Genomic DNA, 27,160 nt, shown 5'->3' on the forward strand with positions numbered 1-27,160 from the left:
AGCTTCTTGGATGAGAAGTGAAACGTCTTCAAGCAAAAAGCAAAAAACAAAGGAAGTCCAGTTGCCTTTTGAAAAACCACCTTTGGGACATCCATGACCTGAATGACTGAGAATCTCCAGAGACATGTGAATGTTTTACATGACTTTTCTTATCTGCTTTCTAGATCATCTTCACTTTTAAAAGCCAGTTTCTAGCTGTCATTTAACTAACACAACATATGTTTTAAATTATGTTTATAATTGTTTCTTTCCTTTTAAAGGTGGTCATGAGCCATATATTGAAATACATGAGCAACCTAGACAGAGAGGTATGCGTTTTCGATACAAATGTGAAGGAAGATCAGCAGGCAGTATTCCGGGTGAACACAGTACTGATATCAACCGGACGTTCCCATCTATACAGGTATACCTATTACTGTGTCTGCTTGCTCTTTCACCCCAAACTTCTTTTAAAATTGGGGGTGATGATTGTTTTGCTCCAAAGTCAAGGATTGTGCAATACAATACATTGTTTAAGGTTCTCTTTCTTCAGGCAGAATGTGTTGGAAAGCTGCTGGGAAGATTAGATTTGCTTTCTCATTTGTCCTGCTCTTATGTTATGAAATTAAAATTATACAACAATCCCATAAATACAAATAACATTGTAAAAAACTATGCTAAAACAATGAGCCTCAGAATGATATTGAAAAAAGACTTGTTGTAAAGGGACTGTTCTATAGCTTTTTTTGCAACGTAACAAAAGCAGAAAAATTTGCATTTCTGCAGGGACTATGGTCATGAAAATTGTGCTAAGCCATGATTTGTTTAACCATAATTTACTGAATAAAACATGGTCACACCATGAACTAGTCCATGTTTCTCAATCTTGGCAACTTTAAAATATGTGGTCTTTAATTCCCAGAATTCCCCAGTTAACACATGTGGAGTTAGCTGGGGAATTGAAGTCCACACTTCTTAAAATACTCAAAGTTAAGAAACATTGCACAATTTTAATGAACAGGCACCATATAAGTAGCAGTAGTAGTAGTAGTAATAGCAACAACAGCAACAGCAACATAAATGATAGCAATAGCACTTAGACTTATATACCGCTTCATAGTGTTTTACAGCCCTCTCTAACCAATTTACAGAGTTAGCATATTGCCCCCAATAATCTGGGTCCTCATTTTACCGACCTCAGAAGGATGGAAGGATGGGTAAGGATTGAACTCCTGGTAGTCAGCAGAATTAGCCTGCAATACTGTATTCTAACCACTGTATCACAATGAATAACTGAAGTAAACCACAATTTTCATTATGATTCTTGTTTGGCATGAACTCAATAATAAAGAAGAATTATCCTTCAAGTATACTGCTCTGGCACTATGAGGATTTAAAGATTACATTGAGCCTTTTGAAGCAAACCTAGAAAAGGATTGAGAAATCCTCTCTCTCTCTCACTCTGGACCAATTAAAATAGAATATAGAATCATTTATCCAAGTAGGTGAATCCAGAAGATAAATCCAAGAACCACTCATCAGGTGCAGACGGAAAAGTCTAGCAGTGCCAACAATTGCCAGTCAGGATGTTGGCATAGTTCCAGGACTATTTCCTTATAGGCACATCAAGGAAGGAAAGTCACCGTCATTTAACTTAAACAGCAGAATGTTTCATAGCTTTGACTGGAAGGAAAAAAACTCATTCAGAAACATTTGAATTTCTGATGAAAGTCCTGATTAGCCAGCTTCCACACTATTGCTCCTAGGCTACCCTCCAACTATCAATCCTTCTTGTCCATCCCTGGATCTTACCAGCAGAAAAATAAAATGGAGAAACAATGTCCATTCCAGCTGCACCTGGGCTATCTCTGTAGCCATAATATTTGTAATGATTTGTACGGCCCCTAATTCTCTAGATGAGGTGGACTTCAGTGTCCATAATTCAGCTACTGTATGGCTAGGCTAGGTGCAGAATGCTGGGAGTGTAAACCTATTTATGTGTTGCCTAGGTTGGAGAATGCCACTGTACAGGTTGTACCACACACTTTCCAATAATCTCAGTTTATCAGGTAACTGAGTCAGGAAGAAATTCTGATCTTTGTGTTGTGGAATTTTGCCAAAGTAAGGAGCATGTCTATCAGGAGAAAAAACTATGTTTATTGCAGTGATCATTGGGTGCTTCCTTTACAAGAAAGGGGAACCCTGAACAAAGAAAAGCAAAGATTTTTATAGGGAATTAGCAAAGATGGCAAAACTGACTACTTTGATGAAAGACACAATGCTATTTAGTTGTGTTTCTGTTTGGAGACCATTTTTGGACTTCTTCCTCGAAAAAGAAAAATGAAGTTTTGATTTTAGGATTTGATGACTAAATTTGTTCTAATTATGTATAGAAATATTGTGTATTTTTATTCTTATTAATAGATATGTATATTGCATTTTATGCTTATATTTTAACTTAGAATAATAGGGTTTTTAATATAATTTTAATGTTATTTTTATGGTTTAATCTGTATATTTTTATATGATTTTGTGTTACTTTAAGAGATTACTTTATTATATATTTGTACCAGTACTGAAGAAAGGTAGAAGTCAATTCCCCTTTTCTCTTCGTCACTTTTTAACTTTTTTCCCTTTTTAATACTTCCTTCCCCAGTTTTTCGCTTTTTGTTATTTTGTATTTTATATGATTTTTTAAATTTAATAAAGTTGATTTTAAAAATACATATACAGTAATCCTAAAAAAATGTGGGATACAAGGCAGGACCCGAAAATAGTGACTCTTAAGGCAGAGGTCCCCAACTTTTTGAGCACCAGGGACCAATTCTGTGGAGAGAGGTTTTTCTGTGGACCGGAAGAGGCGTGGTTTCATGTACTGCCTGCATCTCAAGGATGGGGCTTTGCTTGTTTGCATGGACCTATTTCTGGTATGTCGCGGCCCGGTGCTGGTTCACAACCCGGGGTTTGGGGACCCCTTTTTTAAGGATTTCAGGCAGAGAAAATTCAGAGAAATAATATCTACCTATTGGTTCAGTTTCTTTCTAGCCAAGTCTTTCCTGCATTAAAACATGTACTCTGTTACTAAGCTTGGTGCTTCCCTGATAAGTTTTTATCGAGAAAAATATGCAGTTCAATAAACTTTATTCTCAGATATGTGAGCATAGAATTATATCTTCAGGCCCTAATTCTATGTCCACTTGCCTGTGAGTACTGTAAGGTCCGCTAATTTAAATGGGACTGTTTTCAGAGAATGGGTTATGTGGTAAATTAATTGATGAAATAAGATAGGAACCACATCTCACACCACACTATGGTTTACTGAATAAAGTACCCTGGATTTACAGAGAACACCTCATTGTAAAACATAAGGACTGATTAAAACGAAATTAAGCAAACTACATTGTTTGGCTCAACATTGAAATTAAAAGGTTGTAGGATTTTGGAAAATATGGAAGATCTTAGAATCATAGAATTGAAACAGGTCATTAAAATATTAAGTGTGACTGTATTTCTTGGTCAATGCAGGATACCTGATCAAAGTGTTTCATTTGAGCACATCCAGATAAAGGGAGCCCATTATTTCACTTGTTAATTGTATTAGCATTCAGTACTTTTGCTTTCCTTAACTTAAAGCCATTATATTATGTCTTGCATTCTGAGTTTACACTGTATATGACACCTCTTCATATATTTGCAAACTTCTATCGTATTTTCTCTCAAGTCATTACTGTCTCTCCACAAGCACAGTCCCTGTATGCTTTATGCACACTGATACTTGTTTACATCAGATATTTACTTGTAAGTAAAAGCAGATTGACATCATTTTGAAATCTGTCCAGAATGTTATTTCTTTCCCTATATAGTTTTCTATTGTAATCACTTCTACTTCTAAGATTTGGGAAGCCTTAATGTTTTTATGTTCCACCATTGTGGAACATTGTAAAAAATGAATTGTTACATTATCTCTTTTCATTTTAAGCTAAAGTTTGATTTTCTTTCTCTTTTGTGAAATTGAGTGATCTAACTCCCCACAAAGAATGGGACTTATTTCCGAATGCATATCATTCAAAGTTATAAAGTCAGGACTTGATGTTCTAGAATTTATTTCAATTTTTTATCTTTTATATCTGGTAGCAAAACATATAAACTATGGAAGCATTGTCCTTCTTGTAAACCATCATTAGCAAGAATATTATCAAAATAGGTGGTGGCAACAAGAATTAACTCAGCAGATACAAAGCTAGGGTCTGTAGACCCAGAAGGATTCTGAGAAAGTGTGACATTTAATCCTATGAGCTTAATTATATCACTATACTTATGCTTTGTGTTTCATTTCTTTTTAGATCCTGAACTACTTTGGGAAAGTAAAAATCAGAATAACATTGGTAACTAAGAATGAACCCTATAGGCCGCATCCTCACCAGTTGGTTGGAAAGGATTGTGAAAATGGTTACTATGAAGCTGAATTTGGGCCAGAGCGTAGAGTTTTGAGGTAAGTAAGTGGGTGTTGTTATATGAAACAGAACTAACATTTTTTTTCAATGTGAGAATTGTTGTAAGTTCTTACATGTTATATTGAGTGGTTCCATAACAATAGGCAAGATCAATACCCATTTGGAAGGTGAGATACAAACTTCAACTTTCTTCAAGGCATAGGAAAGCCCCATATTGTTTCCTAACTCACTCCCAAAATTCAAAAAATGTTTTAAAATGTGCAAAACTTTTATTCCACAGTTCTGAGGATTTCAGAAAGAATGCTGATGGAACACACTTTTTGTAGCCCTGTTTTAAGTAAAGATATCCATGGGGAAGTAGGGACACGGTGGTTAGGATGCTGAGCTTGTCGATCAGAAGGTTGGCAGTTTGGTGAGTCAAATCCCGAGTGCCGCGTAACAGAGTGAGCACCTGTTACTCGTCCCAGCTTCTGCCCACCTAGCAGTTCGAAAGCACGTAAAAATGCAAGTAGAAAAATAGGGACCACTACGGTGGGAAGGTAACAGCTTTTCGTGCGCCTTTGGTGTCTAGTCATGCCGGCCACATGACCACGGAGACGTCCTCAGACAAGCGCTGGCTCTTCGGCTTTGAAACGGAGATGAGCACCGGCCCCTAGAGTTGGAAACAACTAGCACGCATGTGCGGGGGAACCTTTACCTTTACCTTTTTATCCATGGGGAACTGAGTACTAGTTGAAGTATTGCAGCCCTTTTCTTTCCTTGATTTCTTAATAAATACTTATTTAATTACTATTAACTTCTATTTCTCCAGTTGGAGAAAATTAACAAACATCCCAAAGTTTGGCAGACTTAAAGTATGCCTGTGTCTTGAGGCTAACTTTTACGATTCGGTTGTACTTATATGCAAAGGCTGAAATATCCTGCCTGAAATATCTTGGGTTTTTTTTCATTTTTGTGCGTTTTCTTACAATATTTATATATAATATAGTATTTGCTCATGATATTTAAATATGTTTGATTTTATGTAAGAGAAAGAGTACAGACACTGGAACCACAGAGTTGTTGTTATTTTAAAAGTGGTATACTAAAGTAGACATTGGGGTCCCCAATTACAATCAGCTTTTTTAAAAAAATAAATTTATTCCGGAGGAAAACCTTTTGCAATGTTGTTGCCCAAAGTCAAGTGTAAGAACCATCCAGCCTTGAGATCACCCAAGTTGATGTACATTCCCACTTGATTGGTGGCCTTCCCTCATGTTGCTCCTTTACAATCTTCTTTATGTTCCTTTATGCTTAATGAGAAGGATACCTTTAGCCTCAACGTACTCATACCGCCAGAGGAGGGGGGAAAAGCAATATATTTGAAGACTGCTGTACTTCCTTGGTGGCCAGGGAGGAAAAGGTTTCTATTTCACTCCCTCCTGCCCCTTCCCAGTAGAGAAATATAGAAAGGATGGTATACTCTAAGCATCAACCCAGGTTGCCGAATGCATCTGAAACAGCAACTTTTGAAGTTTTTTCTCATAATAGGAAGAGAAAAGTGAAGAAAGCTTATTCTTCAAAAGCTGAAGGACTAATAATAGATTGGAAGGGTTAGAAGAGATCTTGGGGGTTATTTAGTTTAACTCCTGGCAGTACTGCAATCCACAATTACTTTGTTTCTACTTGATGGCTATCCATGTTTAAATACTTATAGCAAAGGCAATTCTATCATCTTCTGAGGCAACACGTTCCACTGCTGAACAGTTTCTCATTAGAAAATTATTTCTAATGCCCAAATGAAATCTTCTTTCTTCACATTTAAACCCATTCTTTCTTATCTTCTGTTTGGTAGCCCTTCAGATACTTGAAAGCAGCTGTCATAGCTCCCTATGGTCTTCTCTTCTTTAAGCTAAACATATCCAGTGCCTCAGACTATTTCTCATAAGTTTTTTTTAACTCTAAGGTAAAGGTAAAGGTTCCCCCGCACATGCGTGCTAGTCGTTTCCGACTCTAGGGGCCGGTGCTATCTCCATTTCAAAGCCGAAGAGCCAGCGCTTGTCCAAGGACGTCTCCGTGGTCATGTGGCCGGCATAACTAGATGCCAAAGGCGCACGGAACGCTGTTACCTTCCCACCGTAGTGGTCCCTATTTTTCTACTTGCATTTTTACGTGCTTTCGAACTGCTAGGTGGGCAGAAGCTGGGACGAGTAACAGTCACTCACTCTGCTACGCGGCACTCGGGATTCGACCCACCAAACTGCCGACCTTCTGATCGACAAGCTCAGTGTCCTAACCCACTGAGCCACCGCGTCCCTTTTTAACTCTAGGCATCTTATTATCTTGGTTGCTATCCTTTGGACATGTTCCAGTTTGCCAGTGCCCTTCGTAAAGGTGCCAAGCCCAGTACTGGATACAATATTGTAGGTTGGTCTGACCAATACCAATTACAGTATAAATAATGACTCCTCTTCATCCTGACCTCTGTACTTCGGTTGATGTTATCTTGAATTGCATTCATTTTTTCACAGTGAATCATATTGTTCATATCTTCCTTTTGATCCACCAAAATTCTCAGAACTTTCTGCCATACTGTATATAGTTGCTCTGTAAGATTGTCTATTCATGTCTTAGATTTTATTATCCAAATGAAGGACTTTGTATTTCTTCCTGTTGAAATCTTGTTGGTTTCTACTCATTTTTTCAGCTCATCATAATCCTCCTGAATACTAATACTTTTTCTGAGGTGCTGACTTTTCCTCCTGCCTTTGTACTGTCGGCAAACTTGATCATTGTGTTTTTAAACCCCTCATCCAAGGCACTCATAAATATGAACAATGCAGGGCCTTCTGTGTAGATTGCAGCCCAGTGGTATGGCATTTGTTACTGCTGTTCTAAATGTTTACTCAAGTGTGTTATTAATAAAAAGTTTTACTCAGAGATATCACAAACATCACTAGTGGTTGTTTACTTTTTTCCCCTTGTGTTCAAATGTACATGGGATGAAAGGAAAGTTGTGTAAAGTTGTGGAACACTAAGGCAGAATTGAAATCACACTTCTAGAATTGAACAATCTGGGATTTGTTTCTGAGTATACAAATGTATCTCTTGTGGTAGATTAATCAGATGTTTATAAATCATTTGCTCTGAGGGACTTCTTTTGCTGTATCTCCAGGCAAAATGACATTTACCAATCCTCAGGAATATCAGCACTTGGGGAGCCTGTGTGCAAGACTTTGGCTCTTCTGTAATCTGTTCTAATTTCTCATATAGCAATTATCTGGTATTAATTCCTATTTTGCATCTTCCCTGGGCTGAAGTGATGTCATGGGTTTTCCATGTGGGAAAGAATCAGCTTGCTGGAGTAGGTGGGGAGAGTCCCTTAAAGAAGCTGCCTTGTGACCTGATACCATTACATGCAAATTAGGAAGCTGATGCTATTGTTGCTACTATTCAGAATCTCAACAAGTGGCCTGGCTATAGTAACTTTTTCTCATGTTTTCTAATGTTTTATTAGTTTATAATATACGATACAATGGAAATACAAAAGTAAATAGCGGAAAAGATGGGGAAGGAAAAAGGGAATAGAGAAGTGAGGTAAGGGAGGAAAAAAAGAAAAAAAGGCATTGACTTCTGACTTCCTTTGATGCAACAGAATATCAGCTTCAAAACTCAACTTTTTACTTATACAAAATAATATAAACAAGCCATTTTAATAACATCAAGTCTATCTAATTGGTAAAAACCCAAAATCAAAATTTCATTTTTTTCCACCTCAAACACAAAGTCTAGAAGTGGTGTCCACGTAGCAATAAACGTATTCATATTTTTTCTTTAATTGGTACAGACAGTTTAGCCATCTCTGCTAGCTCCATCACTTTTTGTAACCATTCCTCCATTGTAGGAATCAATGTAGTCTTCTATTTCTGAGCATAGAGTAATCTTGCTGCTGTCAACATATATAACATCAAAGTTCCATATATTTTTTTCCAGGTCTTTGTCCATTAGCCCCAAGAGAAAAGTCTCTGGTTTTCTTTCTATATTTACTTTAAGAATTTTCTGTTTTAATATATGAATCCTACTCCAATATTTTCTTGTTTTATCACACGTCCACCATAAATGGTAAAAAGTCCCCTCTTTACCTTTACATTTCCAACATTTATTTGAAATACCTTTATACATTTTTGATAACTTGTCTGATGTTAAGTACCAATGGTACATCATCTTGTAAAAATTTTCTTTTAAATTATAATTTAATGTAAATTTAAATCCTTTATTCCACATATTTTTCCATTGTTCAAGCATTATAACTTTTTCTCATGACCACATGATTCAAAATGGCTCCTCCCCTTCTGCCAGAAAAAAAACAAATTTGAACTAATTCTTGGTGTTGGGGGGGTTAAGAAAAAATCAGGGATTCCTGGTGATAAATGAACAGCTACACTCTTTGTTAGAAACTTAGAGGAGAAATATACTTCTCTCTGTGGAAATATATAAAATACCATACCTCTCTAGACCTACTATGATAATGTTCCTTTTTCCTCTTAAAATGAGGAGAGGTATCTAAAATCCAGAACTGCAATTCTATGGATGCTTATTTTAGAAAAGAAGTTTCATCAAATTATAGGGGACTTTCTCCTAAACAAATATGCACGAAATACAAATTTTAGGGATTGAAGGTTTTTATGGTGTAATCCTCTACATATCTATTAAGAACCTGCTTTGCTCACTGCATATTCAAACAATGAAATATTGAATTCAGTCTCAATCAGCCAAATCTCTGGCTTTTGGTAAATTTTACCACTTACTTCTACCTGTATGCATCCAGTAATGTTCCTGGAATTTACTCCCAGGCAGATATGTATAATAATGTAGCCTCTTTCTCTTTAATCAGAAGATGAATCATCTAATTGAAGAACAATTTAAATATACCGTATGTGTGTAATTGAAGGGTGTTTTTTAAGAGGCTATTCTGCAATGTTACTAAGATAGAAAAGAGAAATGTGAAAGATAGCATTGTCTCTGAAAAAGTAAGTTCTTGTTAAGTAAAATTTTGATTATGTCCCATAAAGTCAGTATCAAATTTTATTGACCACGTAGATTTTCTCCAGGAGGATCTTTTCCCAACCTGTTCTTTAAAGTCTTCCACTGTTATGGCTGTTTCCTTTTACCTTTTCCAACATTATAGATTTATTCAGATAGCTATATATTTGCATTATGTATCACAAGTAGGATAATTTGAGTCTGCGTATTGTGTCTCAAGTGAGAAATCTAGGTTAATTCATTTGATGATCCATTGTTTGTTTTCTTGATATTGGCAAAATATATATTTGTGCTGCTTGAAAACATTGTTTTCAGATGATGACAATATGTTAATATTTAATATTTAATTGAATCAAGTACACATGCTAATTAAATACAGCTGTCTTTAAACACTTGATATCTCTATTTTCAAACCAGCATCCAGTCTATTTAGATTATATATTAATCTGCCTCAAGGATCCCCCAAAAGTATATTTTTCAGTGTATACTACTAAAACTCTCATTGTATTTATTTGTTTGTCTATTTGTATTCTCAGATTAGCCCAAACAATTCATTATACCACAACCTAAAATCTGCTAATTTAAATAATACACTAAAAATCTGGGACCCATTACTCCTGTTGAATTAAAATTCCCATGATGTTCAGACCAGTTCTACAGGTAGTCCTCAACTATGACAACTGGGACCAGAATTTCGGTGCTAAGCAGTGCAGTTGCTAAATATACTGGACCAATTTTAGAACTATTTTTATTGTGATCATTAAGCAAATCATATGGCCATTAAGTGAATTATGTGGCTGTTAAGCAAATCTGGCTTTCCAGATGAACAGAAAAATAGAAAAACAGAGTTGAAAAGGACCTAGGAGATCTTCTAGTCCAATCTCCTGCTCAAGCAAGAAAGCATATACATTTCAGACAAATAGCTGTCCAATTTCTTCTTTAAAACCTCCGGTGTTGAGTGCCCACAACTTCTGGAGAGAAGTCATTCCACTGGTTAATTGCTCTAGCTATGGTGGCACAGTGGTTAGAATGCAGTACTGCAGGCTAACACACTGCTCATTCAAGGAGTTCGATTCTGAATGGCTCAAGATTCCAAGGTCAGTAAAATGAGGACTCAGATTGTTGGGGGCAATATGCTGACTCAGTAAACGGCTTACAGAGGGCTGTAAAGCATATGAAGTAGTATATAAGTTTAAGTGCTATTGCTAACTGTCAGGAAATTTCTCGTTAGTTCTAGGCTGGTTCTCTCCTTGATTAGTTTCCATCCATTGCTTTTTTGTCTATCTTCTGGTGCTTTGAAGAATAAGATGACACCCCCCTTTTTCGTGAGAGTCTCTTAGATATTGGAACTGCTATCATGTCACCCCTAGTCCTTCCTTTGATTAAACTACAGTAGACAAACCCAATTCTTGCAACCATTCTTCATATGTTTTAGCCTCCAGTCCCCTATTCATCTTTGTTACTCATCTCTGTACTCTTTCTAGAATCTCAACATCTTTTTTATATTGTGTGACCAAAACTGGATGCAATATTCCAAGTATGGCCTTACCAAGGCATTATGAAATATTTGATTCCATCCCTCAGTTAATGCAGCCTAGGGCTGTGTTAGCTTTTTTGGAAGTTGCAGCACAATGCTGGCTAACATTTAAGTGATTGTCCTTTTAAATTGCTGTTACTATTATTGAGCCAGTTACCACCTATTCTAGATAGATAACCTTTATTGTCATTTTTTACTCTGGGCATACTGGCACACTTTAAAAATGAAATTCTGTTAGCTGTGCATTTGATTTTCCTTGCCTAAATGTAGAGCATTACTTTTCTCACCACTGAATTTCATTTTGTTAGATGGGGCCCAATGCTCAAGTCTGTCAAGATCCTTCTGTATCTTGAGCCTATCTTCTGGAGTGTTGGCTATTCCTGGCAGCTTGGTGCATCTGCAAATTTGATGAGATCCCCATATATCCCCTCATCTAAATCATTGATGAAGTTATTGAAGAGTACTGGGCCTAAGACAGAGCCTTGGGGCACCCCACTGCATAATTCCCTCCATGTAGCTGCAGCTCCATTAAGAACTACACGTTGAATGTGGCTGGCCAGTCAGATATGAATCCATCTGATGGTGATGCTGTCTAAGCCACATTTTTCTATCATATCAATTAGTAGGTTGTGGTCTTCTTTATCAAATGCCTTACTGAAGCCAAAATAAATTATATCCACAGTATTTCTCCGGTCCACCAATTTTGTCACATTGTCAAAGATTGCAGTAAGATTGTCTGGCATGATCTGTTTTTTGACAAACCCATTTTGGCTTCTGTTTATGACTTTGTTTGCTTTTAAGTGTTCACAGATTTGTTGTTTGATTATCTTTTTCCGGAATCTTCCCAGGTATTAATGTCAGGCTGCTAGGTTTGTAGTTTCCTGGATCCATTTTTTCCCTTTTTTGAAGATGGAAACTACATCAATCCTTTTCTAGTCATCTGGTAGTTGCCCAGTAGTCCAGGGTCCTTGAAAAATATGGTTCAATGTTTCTAGATCACATTTGCCAATTCCCTCTGGTGTAAACCATCTGATCCTATTGTTTTGAACTCATCTAGAGCAGATTGGTATTCTCTTACCATTTTCTTGCTTATTTTGACTTGGATTCCTAATCTGCATTTTACAGTATTTTTGCTTGTTGTAAGTCAAATGGTTACAAATTGGGTTCACATGACCGCAAGACACTGCAAGTATTATAAATGTGAGCTGGTTGCTAAGCACCCAAATTGTGATTACATGTCGATGGAGGTGGTGTGATGGTCATAACCTTAGGCCAACACCAGCCAAAGTGACAGTGAGGTAAAATAACTCCACTCAGGAAGCTAAGTTTTGGGAATGCCCAAACCCAGTCAGTTGCTGCATTATGATTGAGAATTTTTTCACATTCCCACTGGCAACTTGTCTTTTACCTTCTGTACAATAGTCATATCGTGGAAGGTGTGGTCCTGGAAAGGGATCAGTGGAGCAGATGCTTTATGAACGGAAGACATCTGTTTCCCCTGACTTATTGCATTCAGAAATTGAAAGACATGTTTGCATTGTACCAATACTTTTGTGCTTTCTTCCACATAGAATGGTGAGAATTACTTTACAAATTTCATTGACCCTGGGGGAAAATATAAATAACTTGGAATGGTGGCAGTGGTCATTCAGTTTTTACTATCCCAAGCTGCAAAAGAAATTACAGGTAGTCCTTGTTTAGTAACTGTCTTGTTTAGTTACCATTCACAATTATAACAATGATGAAAAAGTAACTTTACAACCAATCCTGACATTTATGACCTTTACAGGTCTGTAAAGAAAAAAAAAGAATGAAGTACAATTATAAGCACAGTCATAATTTCACATCAACCAAATTGTTAGTCCTACTTATGGTCACTAAATAAGAACTACATACAGTATATCTACAAGTCAATATTTGGGTTTTGAACAAAACAGTGGAAAGAAAGAAAAGAAAAGCATGCCTTTTCATTAAGTAAATGATATGCTGCCAAATGCCAGTTTCATTTTATTTCTTAAGTTTTTCTTCCTAAAGAATGTAAGGGCTTGGTGGGGTTCACATAAGGCAGGGGTCTCAAACTTGGCCCTTTTATGACTTGTGGACTTCAACTCCCAGAATTCCTCAGCCATCATGCCTGGCTGAGGAATTCTGGGAGTTGAAGTCCACAAGTCATAAAAGGGCCAAGTTTGAAGACCCCTGACATAAGGAGACATGGGCATTTGATTTTATGCAACACACCTGAGCGTTTTCCTCTTCACAGCCCATCTGATTCTTCCAGAAAATCAGGCTAATTTGTGGTGCTGAGTTTGATCTTTAAAACCTTTGAGGCTGGATTATCTGAGGGACCATCTCTTCCTGATCACATCTGCCTGTCCCACCCTAACCCCCCCCACCCCCGAAGCCAACTCCTTCTTATTTTCCAGAAGTTCCTCAAGATATGGGGGAGTCAGGGGACTGATGAGATTTTCAGGTGGCTCCCTTGGTGATTGAATCTTGTGTGTGTTTAATATGACTATGTTTGACATGTTTATTATTTATATCTTAGTTATACACTGCCCAGAATCACTTCTTGTGTAATGGCTGGCTGTATAAATAAATATTTTGAGTGAGACACTTTAATCTCAAATGCTTTTTGAGGGCTTTTGCTGATTTTTATCACAAACAGATGTTTACTCTCCTATCCTTTACTAGATGGACTTTTGATATAATTTAGTATAGCTGTTGTTATGGCTGCGTTGGTTCTTGTTCTTTGTCACTTATTTAAAAAGGAAAATTATGCGTCTCTTTCCCTGTGGCATTTAGATGTTTGAAAGTGGGTAATAAAAAGCAAATTACTATCATGACATCTATCTTAGTTTTATGCAGGATCTCATAAAATCTTTTTAATATAAAGTATTTGTCAGAATTAAAATTCCACAATGATTCATTTTGCTACCATTATGGTAGAGTCCCTATAGTTGTATCATTCTTATATTTATTTTAAGCATCTAACTCTCAAATGTATATGCTATAGTTTTCAGAATCTGGGCATTCAGTGTGTGAAAAAGAGAGAACTCAAGGAATCCATCATTTCACGAATTGCTAAGAAGATCAATCCATTCAATGGTAAGTAACCACTGATTATTAATTGCATTAATGACTGTTGAGACTCCCTGTTGTTGTTGTTGTTAGTTGCAAAGTCATGTCTGACCCATCGCGACCCCATGGACAACATTCCTCTAGGCCTTCCTGTCCTCTACCATCTTCTGGAGTCCATTTAGGCTCACACCTACTGCTTCAGTGACTCCATCCAGCCACCTCATTCTCTGTCGTCCCCTTCTTCTCTTGTCCTCAACCTTTCCCAGCATTAGGCTCTTCTCCAGTGAGTCCTTCCTTCTCATTAGATGGCCAAAGTATTTGAGTTTTAGCTTCAGGATCTGGCCTTCTAAAGAGCAGTCAGGGTTGATCTCCTCTAAGACTGACCGGTTTGATAGCCTTGCAGTCCAAGGGACTCGCAGGAGTCTTCTCCAGCACCATAGTTCAAAGGCTTCAATTCTTTGGGACTCAGCCTTTCTTATGGTCCAACTTTCACACCCATACATTGCAACTGGGAAGACCATAGCCTTGACTATACGCACTTTTATTGCCAGGGTGATGTCTCTGCTTTTTAGTGTGCTGTCTAGATTTGCCATGGCTTTCCTCCCCAGGAGCAAGCGTCTTTTAATTTCTTGGCTGCAGTCCCCATCTGTGGTGATCTTGGAGCCCAGGAAAATAAAATCTGTCACTACCTCCATTTCTTCCCCAGCTATTTGCCAGGAACTGAGAGGGCCGGAATAAATTTTATTTTTACCTATTGCTATACTCATAAGTCTTTGTGAACCATGCAACTCACCATGTGAAAATATAGATCTTTACAGCAAGTCATGGTGGATCATATACAAATGCCTTATAGCAAGTCATTTCTCTAAGTATCTAGTAATATGTGGGTAGTTCTCAACATCCATTTGTTCAGTGATTGTTTGAAGTTATGATGGTACTGAAATAAATGGACTTGTGACCAGTCCTTGAGCTTACAACCATGGCTTTCCTCCCCAGGAGCATATAAGTTAAATAGGCAGGGTGACAGTATACAGCCTTGCTGGACTCCTTTCCCAATTTTGAACCAATCGGTGGTTCTGTGTCCAGTTCTCACTGTTGCTTCTTGACCTGCATATAGGTTTCTCAAGAGACAAATAAGATGGTCTGGTACTCCCATCTCTCTAAGAACTTGCCACAGTTTGTTGTGATCCACACAATCAAATGCTTTAGCATAGTCAATGAAGCAGAAGTAGATGTTTTTCTGGAACTCCCTAGCTTTCTCCATGATCCAGTGTATGTTGGCAATTTGATCTCTACTTCCTCTGCCTCTTCAAAATCCTGCCTGTACTTCTGGTAGTTCTCAATCCACATACTGCTGGAGTCTAGCTTGTAGGATTTTAAGCATAACTTTACTAGCATGTGAAATGAGTGCAATGGTGCGATAGTTTGAACATTCTTTGGCACTGCCTTTCTTTGGAATTGGAATGTAAACTGATCTTTTCCAATCCTGTGGCCACTGTTGAGTTTTCCAAATTTGCTGGCAAATTGAGTGTAGCACTTTTACTGCATTGTCTTTTAAGATTTTGAATAGCTCAGCTGGAATAGTTTCACCTCCACTAGCTTTGTTGTTGCTCAGCTTTCCTAAGGCCCATTTCAGTTCACATTCTAGGCTGTATGGCTTGAGGTCAGTGACCACCTCATCGTGGTTATCAGGGACGTTAAGCTCGTTCTTGTATAGTTCTTCTGTGTAATTTTGCCACCTCTTCTTAATCTCTTCTGCCTCTGTTAGGTCCCTGCCATTTTGGTCCTTTTTCATGCCCATTTTTGCATGAAATATTCCCTTCATCTCTCCAATTTTCTTGAAAAGATCTCTGGTCCTCCCTATTCTATTGTTTTCTTCCATTTCTTTGCACTGTTCATTTAAGAAGGCATTCTTATCTCTTCTAGCTATTCTCTGGAATTCTGCATTCAATTGGGCGTATCTTTCTTTTTCTCCCTTGTCTTTCACTCCCCTCCAGTCCTCAGCTATTTGCAAAGCTTCCTCAGACAGCCATTTTGCTTTCTTGCATTTCTTTTTCTTTGGGATGGTTTTAGTTGCTACTTCTTGTACAATGTTGTGAACCTCCATCCATAGTTCTTCAGGCACTCTGTCTATCAGATCTAATTCCTTAAATCTATTTGTTACCTCTACTGTATATTCATCAGGGATATGATTTAGTTCATACCTGAGTGGCCTAGTGCTTTTCCCTACTTTCTTCAGTTTAAGCCTAAATTTTGCAACGAGAAGCTCATGGTCTGAGCCACAGTCAGCTCCTGGTCTTGTTTTTACTGACTGTATAGAACTTCTCCATCTTTGGCTGCAGAGCACATAGTCAATCTGATTTCTGTGTTGACCATCTGGTGATGTCCATGTGTAGAGCCGTCTCTTGGGTTGTTGGAAAAGAGTGTTCGCTATGACCATCATATTCTCTTAACAAAATTCTATCAGCCTGTGCTCTGCTTCATTCTGTACACCAAGGTCAAACTTGTCTGTTATTCTGGTTATCTTTTGGCTTCCTACTTTAGCATTCCAATCCCCCATGATGATAAGGACATCATTTTTTGGTGTTAGTTCTATAAGGTGCTGCAGGGCTTCATAGAACCAGTCAATTTCATCCTCTTCAGCCCCGGTGGTTGGGGCATAGACTTGGACTACTGTGATATTGAATGGTTTGCCTTGGATTCAAACTGAAATCATTCTGTCATTTTGGGGATTGTATCCCAGTATTGCTTTTCCTACTCTTTTATTGACTATGAAGGCTACTCCATTTCTTCTGAGGGATTCTTGCCCGCAGCAGTATACCTGATGGTCATCTGAATTCACCCATTCCTGTCCATTTTAGTTCACTGATTCATAAGATGTCGATGTTCAGTCTTGTCATCTCTTGTTTGACCATGTCCAGCTTGCCTTGATTCATGGATCTTACATTCCAGGTTCCTATGGAGAAAAAATCTTTACAGCATCATACTTTCCTTTCACCACCAGATACATCCACAGCTGAGCGTCCTTTTGGCTTTGGCCCAGTCGTTTCATTCTTTCTGGCACTACTAGTACTAGCCCTCTGCTCTTTCCCAGTAGCATATTGGACCTGAGGGGCTCATCTTCCAGCATCATATATTTTTACCTTTTGGTACTGTCCATGGGGTTTTCATGGCAATGATACTGGAGTGGGTTGCCATTTCCTTCTCCAGTAGATCACATTTTGTCAGAACTCTCTGCTATGACCTGTCCGTCTTGGGTGGCCCTGCACGGCATAGCTCATAGCTTCATTGAATTACGCAAGTCCCTTCGCCACAACAAGGCAGTAATCCATGAAGTGGTTGAGACTCCCTAATCATTTGCTTTTCAAACATTTTTGAAATTTTACCCAGTAAAGTATTTAAGTCTACCCATAAAAATGTACGCTATAATGAAAGTCAGAACGAATTATACTATTGGCCACATGTAACTCAAGTAATAAACTAGGGGGAATAAATTTTATTTTTACCTATTGCTATACTCATAAGTCTTTGTGAACCATGCAACTCACCATGTGAAAATATAGATCTTTACAGCAAGTCGCGGTGGATCATATACAAATGCCTTATAGCAAGTCATTTCTCTAAGTATCTAGTAATATGTGGGTATCCATTTGTTCAGTGATTGTTTGAAGTTATGATGGTGCTGAAATAAATGGACTTGTGACCAGTCCTTGAACTTACAACCATTGCAGCACCCCTGCAGTCATGTAATAAAAATTTGACCCAGTCTGTATTTACAACTGCCAACCCTACACCCCTCCTCTCCTGAAATAACCTTCATTTTCCTTTGCCTTCCCTCTGCTGAGCTTACCATCCAGGCTACATGTGGGGAGACACCATGGATTTGGGGTTTCTTGGTGCACTGCAGCTCTAGGGCTTTTTGCACCCTTGTACACCTTCCCCACCTGATAGCAGCCAGACCCACCATGCCTCAATAGCCACTTGTTAGACCCTCACATACACACCCAGCCCTGCTGCACTCAGTCTATACCTCAGAATCACTCACACACCATCCTACATTCTCCCCCAGTCCCACTGCACACAGCCCATACCTTGCCAGCCACCCCCCCCCACTGTGTTTGAGTATGTGTCATGCCTCACTGGCCAGCACATATCTTTGTGCATCTTCCCCCAGCCCTTCTGTGCTCACGGAGTGCCTTGCTACCACCTGCGCACCCCTGAACAGTAAAAGCAAGAATGAAAAGAGAAATGTGTGTGGGGAGGGGGTACATGTATATGGTTTAAAGATCAAAGTTTAATACAGTAATTTAATATCTGATCAGTTCTATCTTTATTTAGCCATATCAGAAAGCCATTGAATAACTTCAGTTCAGGTTTATATGAAAATGATACCTTTGACACACACTGTAATCCTCCCACAGTTCAGTTATTCCACTGAAACTGATACGTCATGGGGAAGTTGTGGTCATGAGAAAGAAACACTCTCTTTGATGGGCTTAAGCATTGTTTCATATCATTGGCAAAGGGATGTAGCATTTAAGGGTATAGATAATTCAGCAGTACTACTATTAAAACCACAAAGTTTGTTAAAGCAAGGTTGCATCTAAGCTCAGTATGATTTGTGGACACAAATTGGGTGCCATCAGGCTCTGGCTAAGCAGCAAATAAAATTATCTTGAGATGCAAGCACAGACTAGCTCACCATATCTATATTGTGATCTTGGCCTAGAGCTTAGTGATTTCATCTGGTACTGTTCACAGTTGTATGATACTTCTCTTAGCTTATATTTTATCAGATCTTTTATTTCTGGAAACTAGAAAAACTGATTCTTCAAGCAAAGCCTGCAGAGAATGACAATTAAACCAAATTTAATTGAAAAGCTGTATAGCATCGCTCTATAAGCACACAGGAATAAAATTTAACAGATCAGCTCAGAATATCAGAACATTGAACAGTTATGGTTAGTAAGGATAAACACATCTATCTGGGATTTCAATCAATAAGAATTATAGAATTGGATTAAGTAAGGCTTTGAGAATTCTGCATAATTTTTTTTCCAAGGAGTGGCATACAGATTTTTAAAATGAACATAGGTTTCCTTTTATAGACCCTGCACTAGTAAAGCCTAAAACTAGCTAATACTTCTTTAATCTTGATTCTATACAGTATCAAAGAAAGAAAAAAATATAAAGGAATTGGGTTTAAGGGTTAGATTTTAATTGCATTTATAAGCATTACTAGGCAACAAAACAAAAAGGGATGATAGTTAAAAGTATCGTAAGGTAAATGAGCAGAATTCTGAACCAAGCAAGCCTATAAGAAATAGTACAGTCTTAAAGAATTAAGAAAACTACAAAAAAAGGTAAAACATTTAGAGAAGTTGAAAAAAATAATACAAAGCACCTGGATTTGGGAAAATATCCTGCGCTAATATGAAAAAGAGAACACAAAAAACAAGTCCTCAATCCAAATAACAATATTCAAGGCAAAAAAAAAGAATGGCCAAGTAGGAGAAGGAAAACAAGTCTTGCTTCTTACGTTATTTTTCTAACCAGGCAGAGTCTTATTGGTCCAAATAAAAGGGGCTCTATCAAGCTAAACATCTCTGACCGTAACTCTAAATGACTAAATTTTAGTCATTATTCCACATTTTATTATTGAGCGACTTTAGTAAGGCATGTAGTCCTGAGCAAAACCTTTACCAGACCCAGCCTTATTTTACATATTCAGACCATTGCAAGAAAAATACAAGTACTGAAGACAAAAGGCCATAGCAAAGGAGATGGTTGTCCCTAGCCAAAAGTGCCCCAAAGTGCAAAGCAATCTAGGGCAGAAAAATAAAGGGAGATGAGAAAAGTACACTAAAATGACCCAAGCCACACTCCAGGATATTAGCAGACAGGCAACAGATACCATAGGCATTCTCAAAAGTCTATGCTAGACATTCAGAAAGTGCTCCCAAATAACCCTTTCTGAAGAATTTTTTTGGGAGCATGTGAGAAAGTGAATGTTTTTGGAGTTTTGGTGAGAGAAGCTGCTCTTTTCCTCAAAAAAAATTAAAAAATTTTTGAGTTATTATTGGTTGTGTATGCTGAGAGATCATGGCTAGGTTGGCATCTGCAGGCCATCAGTGCTAGTTAGGCATGTTTAAATGTCTGCCAAGGTTATGACAACATGTTCTGTTATGGCTTTTGTAACTGCTGGAAAGCTTGGAGGATTGAGTAGTCAAAAATAGGATAATTATCCCAGTTTTGTGAAAGATATGATGTTCATATGACATGGAATTTTAATTCAGAGAAAAATGCTGGGCTGTTATTAAAACTATTCCTTCTAACTGCATGGCAAGTTCTCATGATACAGTAGAACCCCATAGTGTTCTTATGATACATTAAATCTGGCATGATTGGCATTGTGTAAAAATAGCTTCTGAATTACTGACTGTATTTTCTGATTAAAGATGATAAACTTTGAGAAAGTGTGCAGCTATCGTATGAAGTTGACTTGACCTTTGTTATTTGCAACATGATTTCTAATCTATATTTGTTTTGTAAATAAATGTGAAGATAGCAGGACAGCAAAGAGGTAGGAGTCTGGATCCAAATGAGGACTTTATGTATAGGTGACTGTTTACTTTGTGAGTCACAGCATGGTGAAGTGTATAAGTAGATGAGGAAATGTGATTGGTGTTTGGGGCGGTAATTGAGTGGGTGATACAGAAAATGTTTAATGGGTAGAAAGGGGCTCATATTTCTGACCACGTGTGAACATAGAGCGAATTGAAAGTAGGTGGTGTTTCCTCACTGTGGTCATGGAGCTGAGAAAGGTAGAATCATGAGATACAGCACTTAGTCACTTTTCAAGTCTGACATTATCACAAATATCATGAACTTGCTTATTTTTATTACAATTTATTTTATTTATTTATTTATTTATTTATTTATTTTATTTGGATTTATATACTGCCCTTCTCCCGGAGGACTCGAGGCGGTGTACAGGGCAGTTAAAACACAATATACAAAGTTAAAAATAAATTAAATTAGCCCCAACATTTTATTTTTTATATATTTCAATCAAAAGCTCTTATTCAGAATCTCTAATATGTTAGAAGTGGTTTTCCAACTTAAAATATTATGTAATGCAGTAGAACTAACCTACACAAAGAATGTTGCTACTTTTGCACTGTTTGCCTCTTTCCAGAGTTGGCTTTAGATTAGATTTCATTCTGCCTGAGAATCTTCCAGTCAACACCTGAAAGGTGTCCGGGCTGGAGAAGACTGTGTTACTGTGTGGTGAGTTCAGTTCCATGTTAGGCATGAATTCCAAGTGGAGAGGTCACTGTTGGGGCCTAAAATCCTTGAATTTTAAAGTGAATTGACCAAACCATGTGAAATTCAGAAATGCACAAGGCAAGGCTGTCCTTTGTTACCACTGTTGTTTATTTAAATTTTAGAGGTTTGAGTAGAGACATTAGTCAAGACAACAAAATTAGGGGTGTAAACATTACAAAAGAGACTTATTTAACTAAGAGCTTTGACAGATGACTTGATTATTTTATTTGCAACATCCAAAGAATAATATGGAACATTTGATGAAGAACTAAAATGACTTTGGAATTTTGGCTGATTTTAAAATAAAACAAAAATTGATGTTGTTTGTTCAATGTACCTTTGCATGTAACTTATTTTGATTGCTCTACAAGGAAAAACTGATTAAGTTTGTCTTACCAATAAGCTTCATTTTGAAGTCCAAATAACTGGTATTCCTGAAATTTCTGAGGCTAGATTTCATGTTGTAGAAGTCATGTACCTAGTTGGAAAGTAAGAATCATCTATTATAAAGAGCAATAGAAGTCATGCGTCTCTGCAGAGGAGGACAGCAAAATATTCTTCTGGACCATTATGAGTTCACAATACTGTATTTCTCAGTGGATTTAATTGCTGCGTAACTGTGGTGGTTTTTGCTTCAATGGCCTTTCTTTCAAAAGAGGAAGTTGGGAGAAATAGCTAGCTCCGCTTGCTGTGGCACTGTAGTTTCAGCATCTTACACAGCATCACACCAATTATAATAGACAGCAGCTGTCACTGCAATTAACATTGGTTAGTAATTCATCTGAGGATTTATTGCACAAAGAGTATTCTCCTTTACAACTCTCATCATTTGCAATGTATAAAACCATTATTTTAGTTGGTAATTGATAGATTTTATTGTAAACTATGTTAAAGTTTCTGTGGCAATAAATACAGCAGAGAAATTATTTTAGTAAATAATTGCTTTAGTTATTACCTTTAAAATATTAAATGAAGTCTCTCTAATTTTGAACCATGACAACCAGGAAGCACAAGTATGATAAAGACTGTCATAAATGGTCTGGCACAGGAAAGTGAACACATGCAGGGCTCCTTAATATTCTTTGTTTTGCTTTGCAAAACAAAAGCAGCAGAGAGAACAGATTGTGGAAAAGAATTATCCAATCACAATTTAAGTTCCATCCCTGCACACTCACACCATTTGAAATTAAGACTTTTTAAATTAAGCTAGTTTGATGGTATTGGTTAAGGTACTGCCCTTGAAACCAGGAGACTGTGAGTTCTAGTCCTACCTTATACATGAAAACAGGTTGGCTTTGGGTCAGTCACTCTCTCAGTCCAACCCACCCATTTGGCAGAAGAATTAGGTACTGTATAGTGAATGTTTTGAATTGAAATAAATAAAAGATAAAATACTAATATGGCTCTGGGGTTTGTATGCTCCAAGGAGGATGAGACTTATGTCAGAGGTTCAACCATATTGGACAGGTCTTATCAGAGGAGTCAAATGAAGAGTCATTCTCCCAAAACAATATAATAAGATGTAATTTACAAAAAACTTACACCAGATTGCTTTTCACCTGGGTCAGCAAGGACCATGCTAGGTGTTAGGTCTCCTGGTCATCTCCTGGAGTGTTGGCTGAGCAACCCTGCCCAGCAACTGCAGGACTACTTATGGGAAGAAAAAATGTTAACCGATTGCAAAAAGCTTTCAAGAAACTGAGGCAAAGTGACCATTTGGATACAATGGGCTATTAATTATTTACTAGCTTTTGGTAACATAGCAAAATTTGTGCTCTGGGGACTTTAAGAAAACAGGGACCAAAACTACATGCAACTGGAAGCCATAGACAACTCATCCCTATCACATATTATCTGTTGTTATTTATCTGTTTATCTGTTATTTATCTGTTCTTATTGTTCATAGCAATAGTAGCATTGATTAAATTTTTATATTGCTAAATCATTCAGGCCCCTGGTAGATTGCAATAACAGAAGATACAATACAGTGCCCAAGGAAGAAACAATCAAACATCCACACTAAGAAAAATAAACATATCTAATAACCTAAATAACATTAAACAGGAAAAAAACTCATAAAGTGAAAAACAACAGAAACATATTGATATCCCCCAAAAGTCCTCCAGAAATGGTCAGATTTCACTAGCTTCTAAAAGACCATCATCAAGGTACACAGCTTATTCTAGAGCATTGTTGCCTTAAAAAAATCCTTTCTGATTTCTACCACCTTTACCTTATGGAAACTCTGCAGCTACTTTGGTGCTAAACTGCACAAAGCCCTATAAGTCAAAACTAACACTTTGAACTGCACCTAGCTTTTTGTTATAAGCAATAAAGAACCTTCAAAATAGATGTAGTGATCATAGTGATTCATGCCAGTCAGCAAATGAGTCATTGCCTTTTCAGCAACCCTAATTCAAGGGGCAACAAGGGAGTTACTATCAGACTGATCTCTTCTCCCCTATTACCATTGCATGGAACTGCTTACTGAGGTAGGAATTGAACACTGAAAATAGTTGCACCAGTTTCCAACTCTTACAGGCAAACCAAAACGATACCATGGCCAGGGGTATCAAATGCCTAGATATCTAAAGGGATCAGTGTTCTACCTCCATCAAAGTCCCAACAAAGTCATCCACTACTATCCAATTTATCTCCAGAAAACCCATCCCCTAACTATAATGAAGCTGAAAGGAAGCAGTTTTCAGTAATTCCAAAAATTTCCTGTTCTTTATTGTGGTTTTATTTTGTGTGTGAAATGATTTCCGGGACAAACTGTGTTAATGGCTGGATAATGAGCAATAAACCCTTTTATTAGTTAGAAAATGTTAATCTTTTCTCAATTCCCATCTTCCAATCTACAAATTTCACTCCCAAACTCAAAGAAAGAAAACTCAAATTCTACCAAGAGAGTTTGATGAACTGATACAATTTTATGATTGTTTCCACACTGCTGCTACTGCCTGGTGTTCCTCAAGTATATAGATTAAGGCTAAATATCTGTGGAGATTCTCAGTCTTCCAGGTCATAGTTATCCCAATGATGCTTTTTCAGGAGGCAACTGGGCTTTCTTGTTTTTCTTTGAAGACATTTTGCTTCTCTTCCAAGAAGTTTCTTCAGCTCTGATTGGATGGTGGGGAATGGAAGGATTTATACTCCTTGCAGACACCTGGACATCTGCATTCTTTTAGAGAGTCCTTGAGGCCACTTGGAGGTTTATCTGTGTCATCTGAATAGTGCAAATGGGTGTGGCACTTCCTTGGAACTGCTGAAAGGACTGTGTTGTAAATTGAAGATAGATGATGTCATATCCCTCCCCCTCTGTTGAGAGAAGGAGGTTCAGTTTTGACATAGATGGCCTCTATGGACTTTTTGGACAGAGGGGACCACTGGTTTGAAAGAAGGGTCAAAAGGGCCATCTATGTCAAAATTGAACAGCCCTGTCTCAACAGAGGAGGAGGGATACAACATCATCTACCTAGCTGCACACACTCTATGTTATAGAAAGTATGTGGGCTTCTGCAGTGTGGTCAAGGTTGCGTCTCCCCTTTTCCAGCCAAGCTTATACCTTGTGAAAGCTAATGAAAGTACAAAGAAAACGTTATCTCAAGGTAAAGTATTGTATCAATAAGATTACAATGAGATAAAGGTAATAACATACTGTAAGATACTGGGGACTGACGTTGTTAACATCTGTTGTTCTCTTTTAGGCTTGTGATTTTTAATTTGTTTAAATAATACATTTTTTAATATGTTAACTTTTTATAGTCTTGTTGTACATTGCCCAGAGTCACCTTTTCATGAGATAGGTGGCTATATACAATTGATAAATAAATTAATGTTGCCATGACCAGTTTTACAAGATATGTTCCTTAAGATGTGCATTAAATGCAGAGGTGAGTTATGCAGAGTTTGTACCATTGATGCTTTCTTCTTAAGTCAACTTCTCAATTGCTTAATGCTTGGGCTTGCTTCCAATGGACCAGAGCAAAAAATGTTGACAATCATGGTGATACTAACATGAAAAGTTTTGATAACGAGAAAGTACAGTCTAGCGGTTAAGAACTGTTAGCTGAAACACCGGAAACACCTGTTTGAACTGTGACCTTTGGAAAAACATCCTATAAAGTTGCTTCGAAAAGGAAGCACCTTTTAAAAGGAGGAAATGTGCAGCAGTTGCCCCTGGAGAATATAATGTGCAAGATCAGATGTGGCTTTCTGATCTTTCCTTCACAAATCATGGGTAGACTTAAGTCATCCAGGCTTTGCCCTACAGACATGTACAGCAGTGATATATTGCCTGTGAATAGAGATGGAGGTGGTGGTCATTTTACATTCACCAATAAAAGAATGTGTGGGACGCCCGTGATATACAAATCGCCACAAATTCCATCATACTCTGGATGCCTTTGAAGATTAGCTTCTTTTTGGGTTGGTCTGTTTGTCTACAGAATTTGCTTCCTTTTGTAACACTTCAAGGAAACTTTTATCATTTTTCCTTCCTATCAACTACCAATTCCCCTCTTTTGATCAGCACCCCTTGTTGTTCCTCAGTTCTCTTTCATTTTCTTCCCAGAGCAGTTCCCCTTTTCTTTTTACCCCATTATTCTTTTCCTCCTTTGCTCTTTCTGCTAGGAGGAGGTACAGGACTGTATGCATATTTATAAGTTTCTGGGCGTGAGAATACTTGTAGTATTAATTAATATATGCAGGCGGGATATTTTGTAATGGGTGACTAATTGAAGTAATATGTAATGGGTGACTAATTGAAGTAATATGTATTTACTTTATAACCTGGCCTGGCCTTTGGGGGGGGGGCATGGCGTGTAGCAAGTATACATGATATACACAAATCCATTTCCTGCAGTGCTGGGAGGCAGGCTATCTTTATTAGCATTTAGAAAACACTTTTTAAAACTGGCTTTTAAGTATTAGTTAATTGCTTATTGTTATTATTAGCTTTATGTCTATTGGTTTTAATTGCTCTTTTGTTTTAGTGGATTGGCGTCCATTTATTTTATCGTAAACTGTGAAGAGATTAAGTATTTATCTGTCTAGTTTGATATAAAAAACATTGAAGGGATCTGCAAGCCTGGTTTGAGCCATAGAAAAACAAGATGGAGAATTTGGGCACTGCACACCGAATTTTTCCCTGTGCTTATAATATTGTTGTTAACTCTTCTCTGGGGTGAAGATGATCTCAAATTCAGGGTCTTCATAAATATATTAATAGCACTGACCTACCTTAATGCTTTTAAAGGTTACTCAGTTTGTTCATGTTAAGTGCCTATCAATATTATCAGAATGGTAGCAAAGGAAAACATGAGTATTTACAGTGTTCTATTTTATACTTGTAATAGGAAATGGATTTTAAAAATAGCTCAAGACCAATGCACTTCCTCTTTTTGCACTCCAGATTGAAAAAAAAAAATCATTATTCATATTAAGGATGTAATGAAAAAATTTCCATCATGTGCAGAATGTATATTACAACTTACGTGTACTATAACATTACATAACACAAACTTACATCAAATACACACATACATAGAATCTTACCCAACAATTTTGCCTAGACATAAGCTGTGTTATATTCCAAAGAAACATGGAAAGGATACTCTAAATGTAATACTCTAAATGTAATACTCTAAATGTATGTCTGTTAGGTTGGTATTACCATCTTTTGTATGTAATTATCTTTGGGGTTTTTTGCATTTTTATTTTCATCATACAAAAGATTGGCTAATTATACTAGGAGCTG

The 27,160-nt window shown here is 37.4% G+C and overlaps 1 protein-coding gene across 1 annotated transcript in view; it reads left to right on the forward strand.

Moving 5' to 3' along the window:
* Window positions 1-27,160, forward strand: part of REL (REL proto-oncogene, NF-kB subunit) — a 46,380-nt gene that overhangs the window by 9,262 nt on the left and 9,958 nt on the right. The window contains exons 2-4 of the mRNA XM_083348437.1: window positions 261-403; window positions 4,323-4,471; window positions 14,006-14,097. Coding sequence (XP_083204563.1) covers window positions 261-403; window positions 4,323-4,471; window positions 14,006-14,097 — 384 coding nt within the window. The remainder of the gene's footprint in view (window positions 1-260; window positions 404-4,322; window positions 4,472-14,005; window positions 14,098-27,160) is intronic.

The sequence above is a fragment of the Vipera ursinii genome (genome assembly GCF_947247035.1).
Source record: "Vipera ursinii genome assembly, chromosome: 1".
NCBI classification, from domain to species: Eukaryota; Metazoa; Chordata; class Lepidosauria; order Squamata; family Viperidae; genus Vipera; species Vipera ursinii.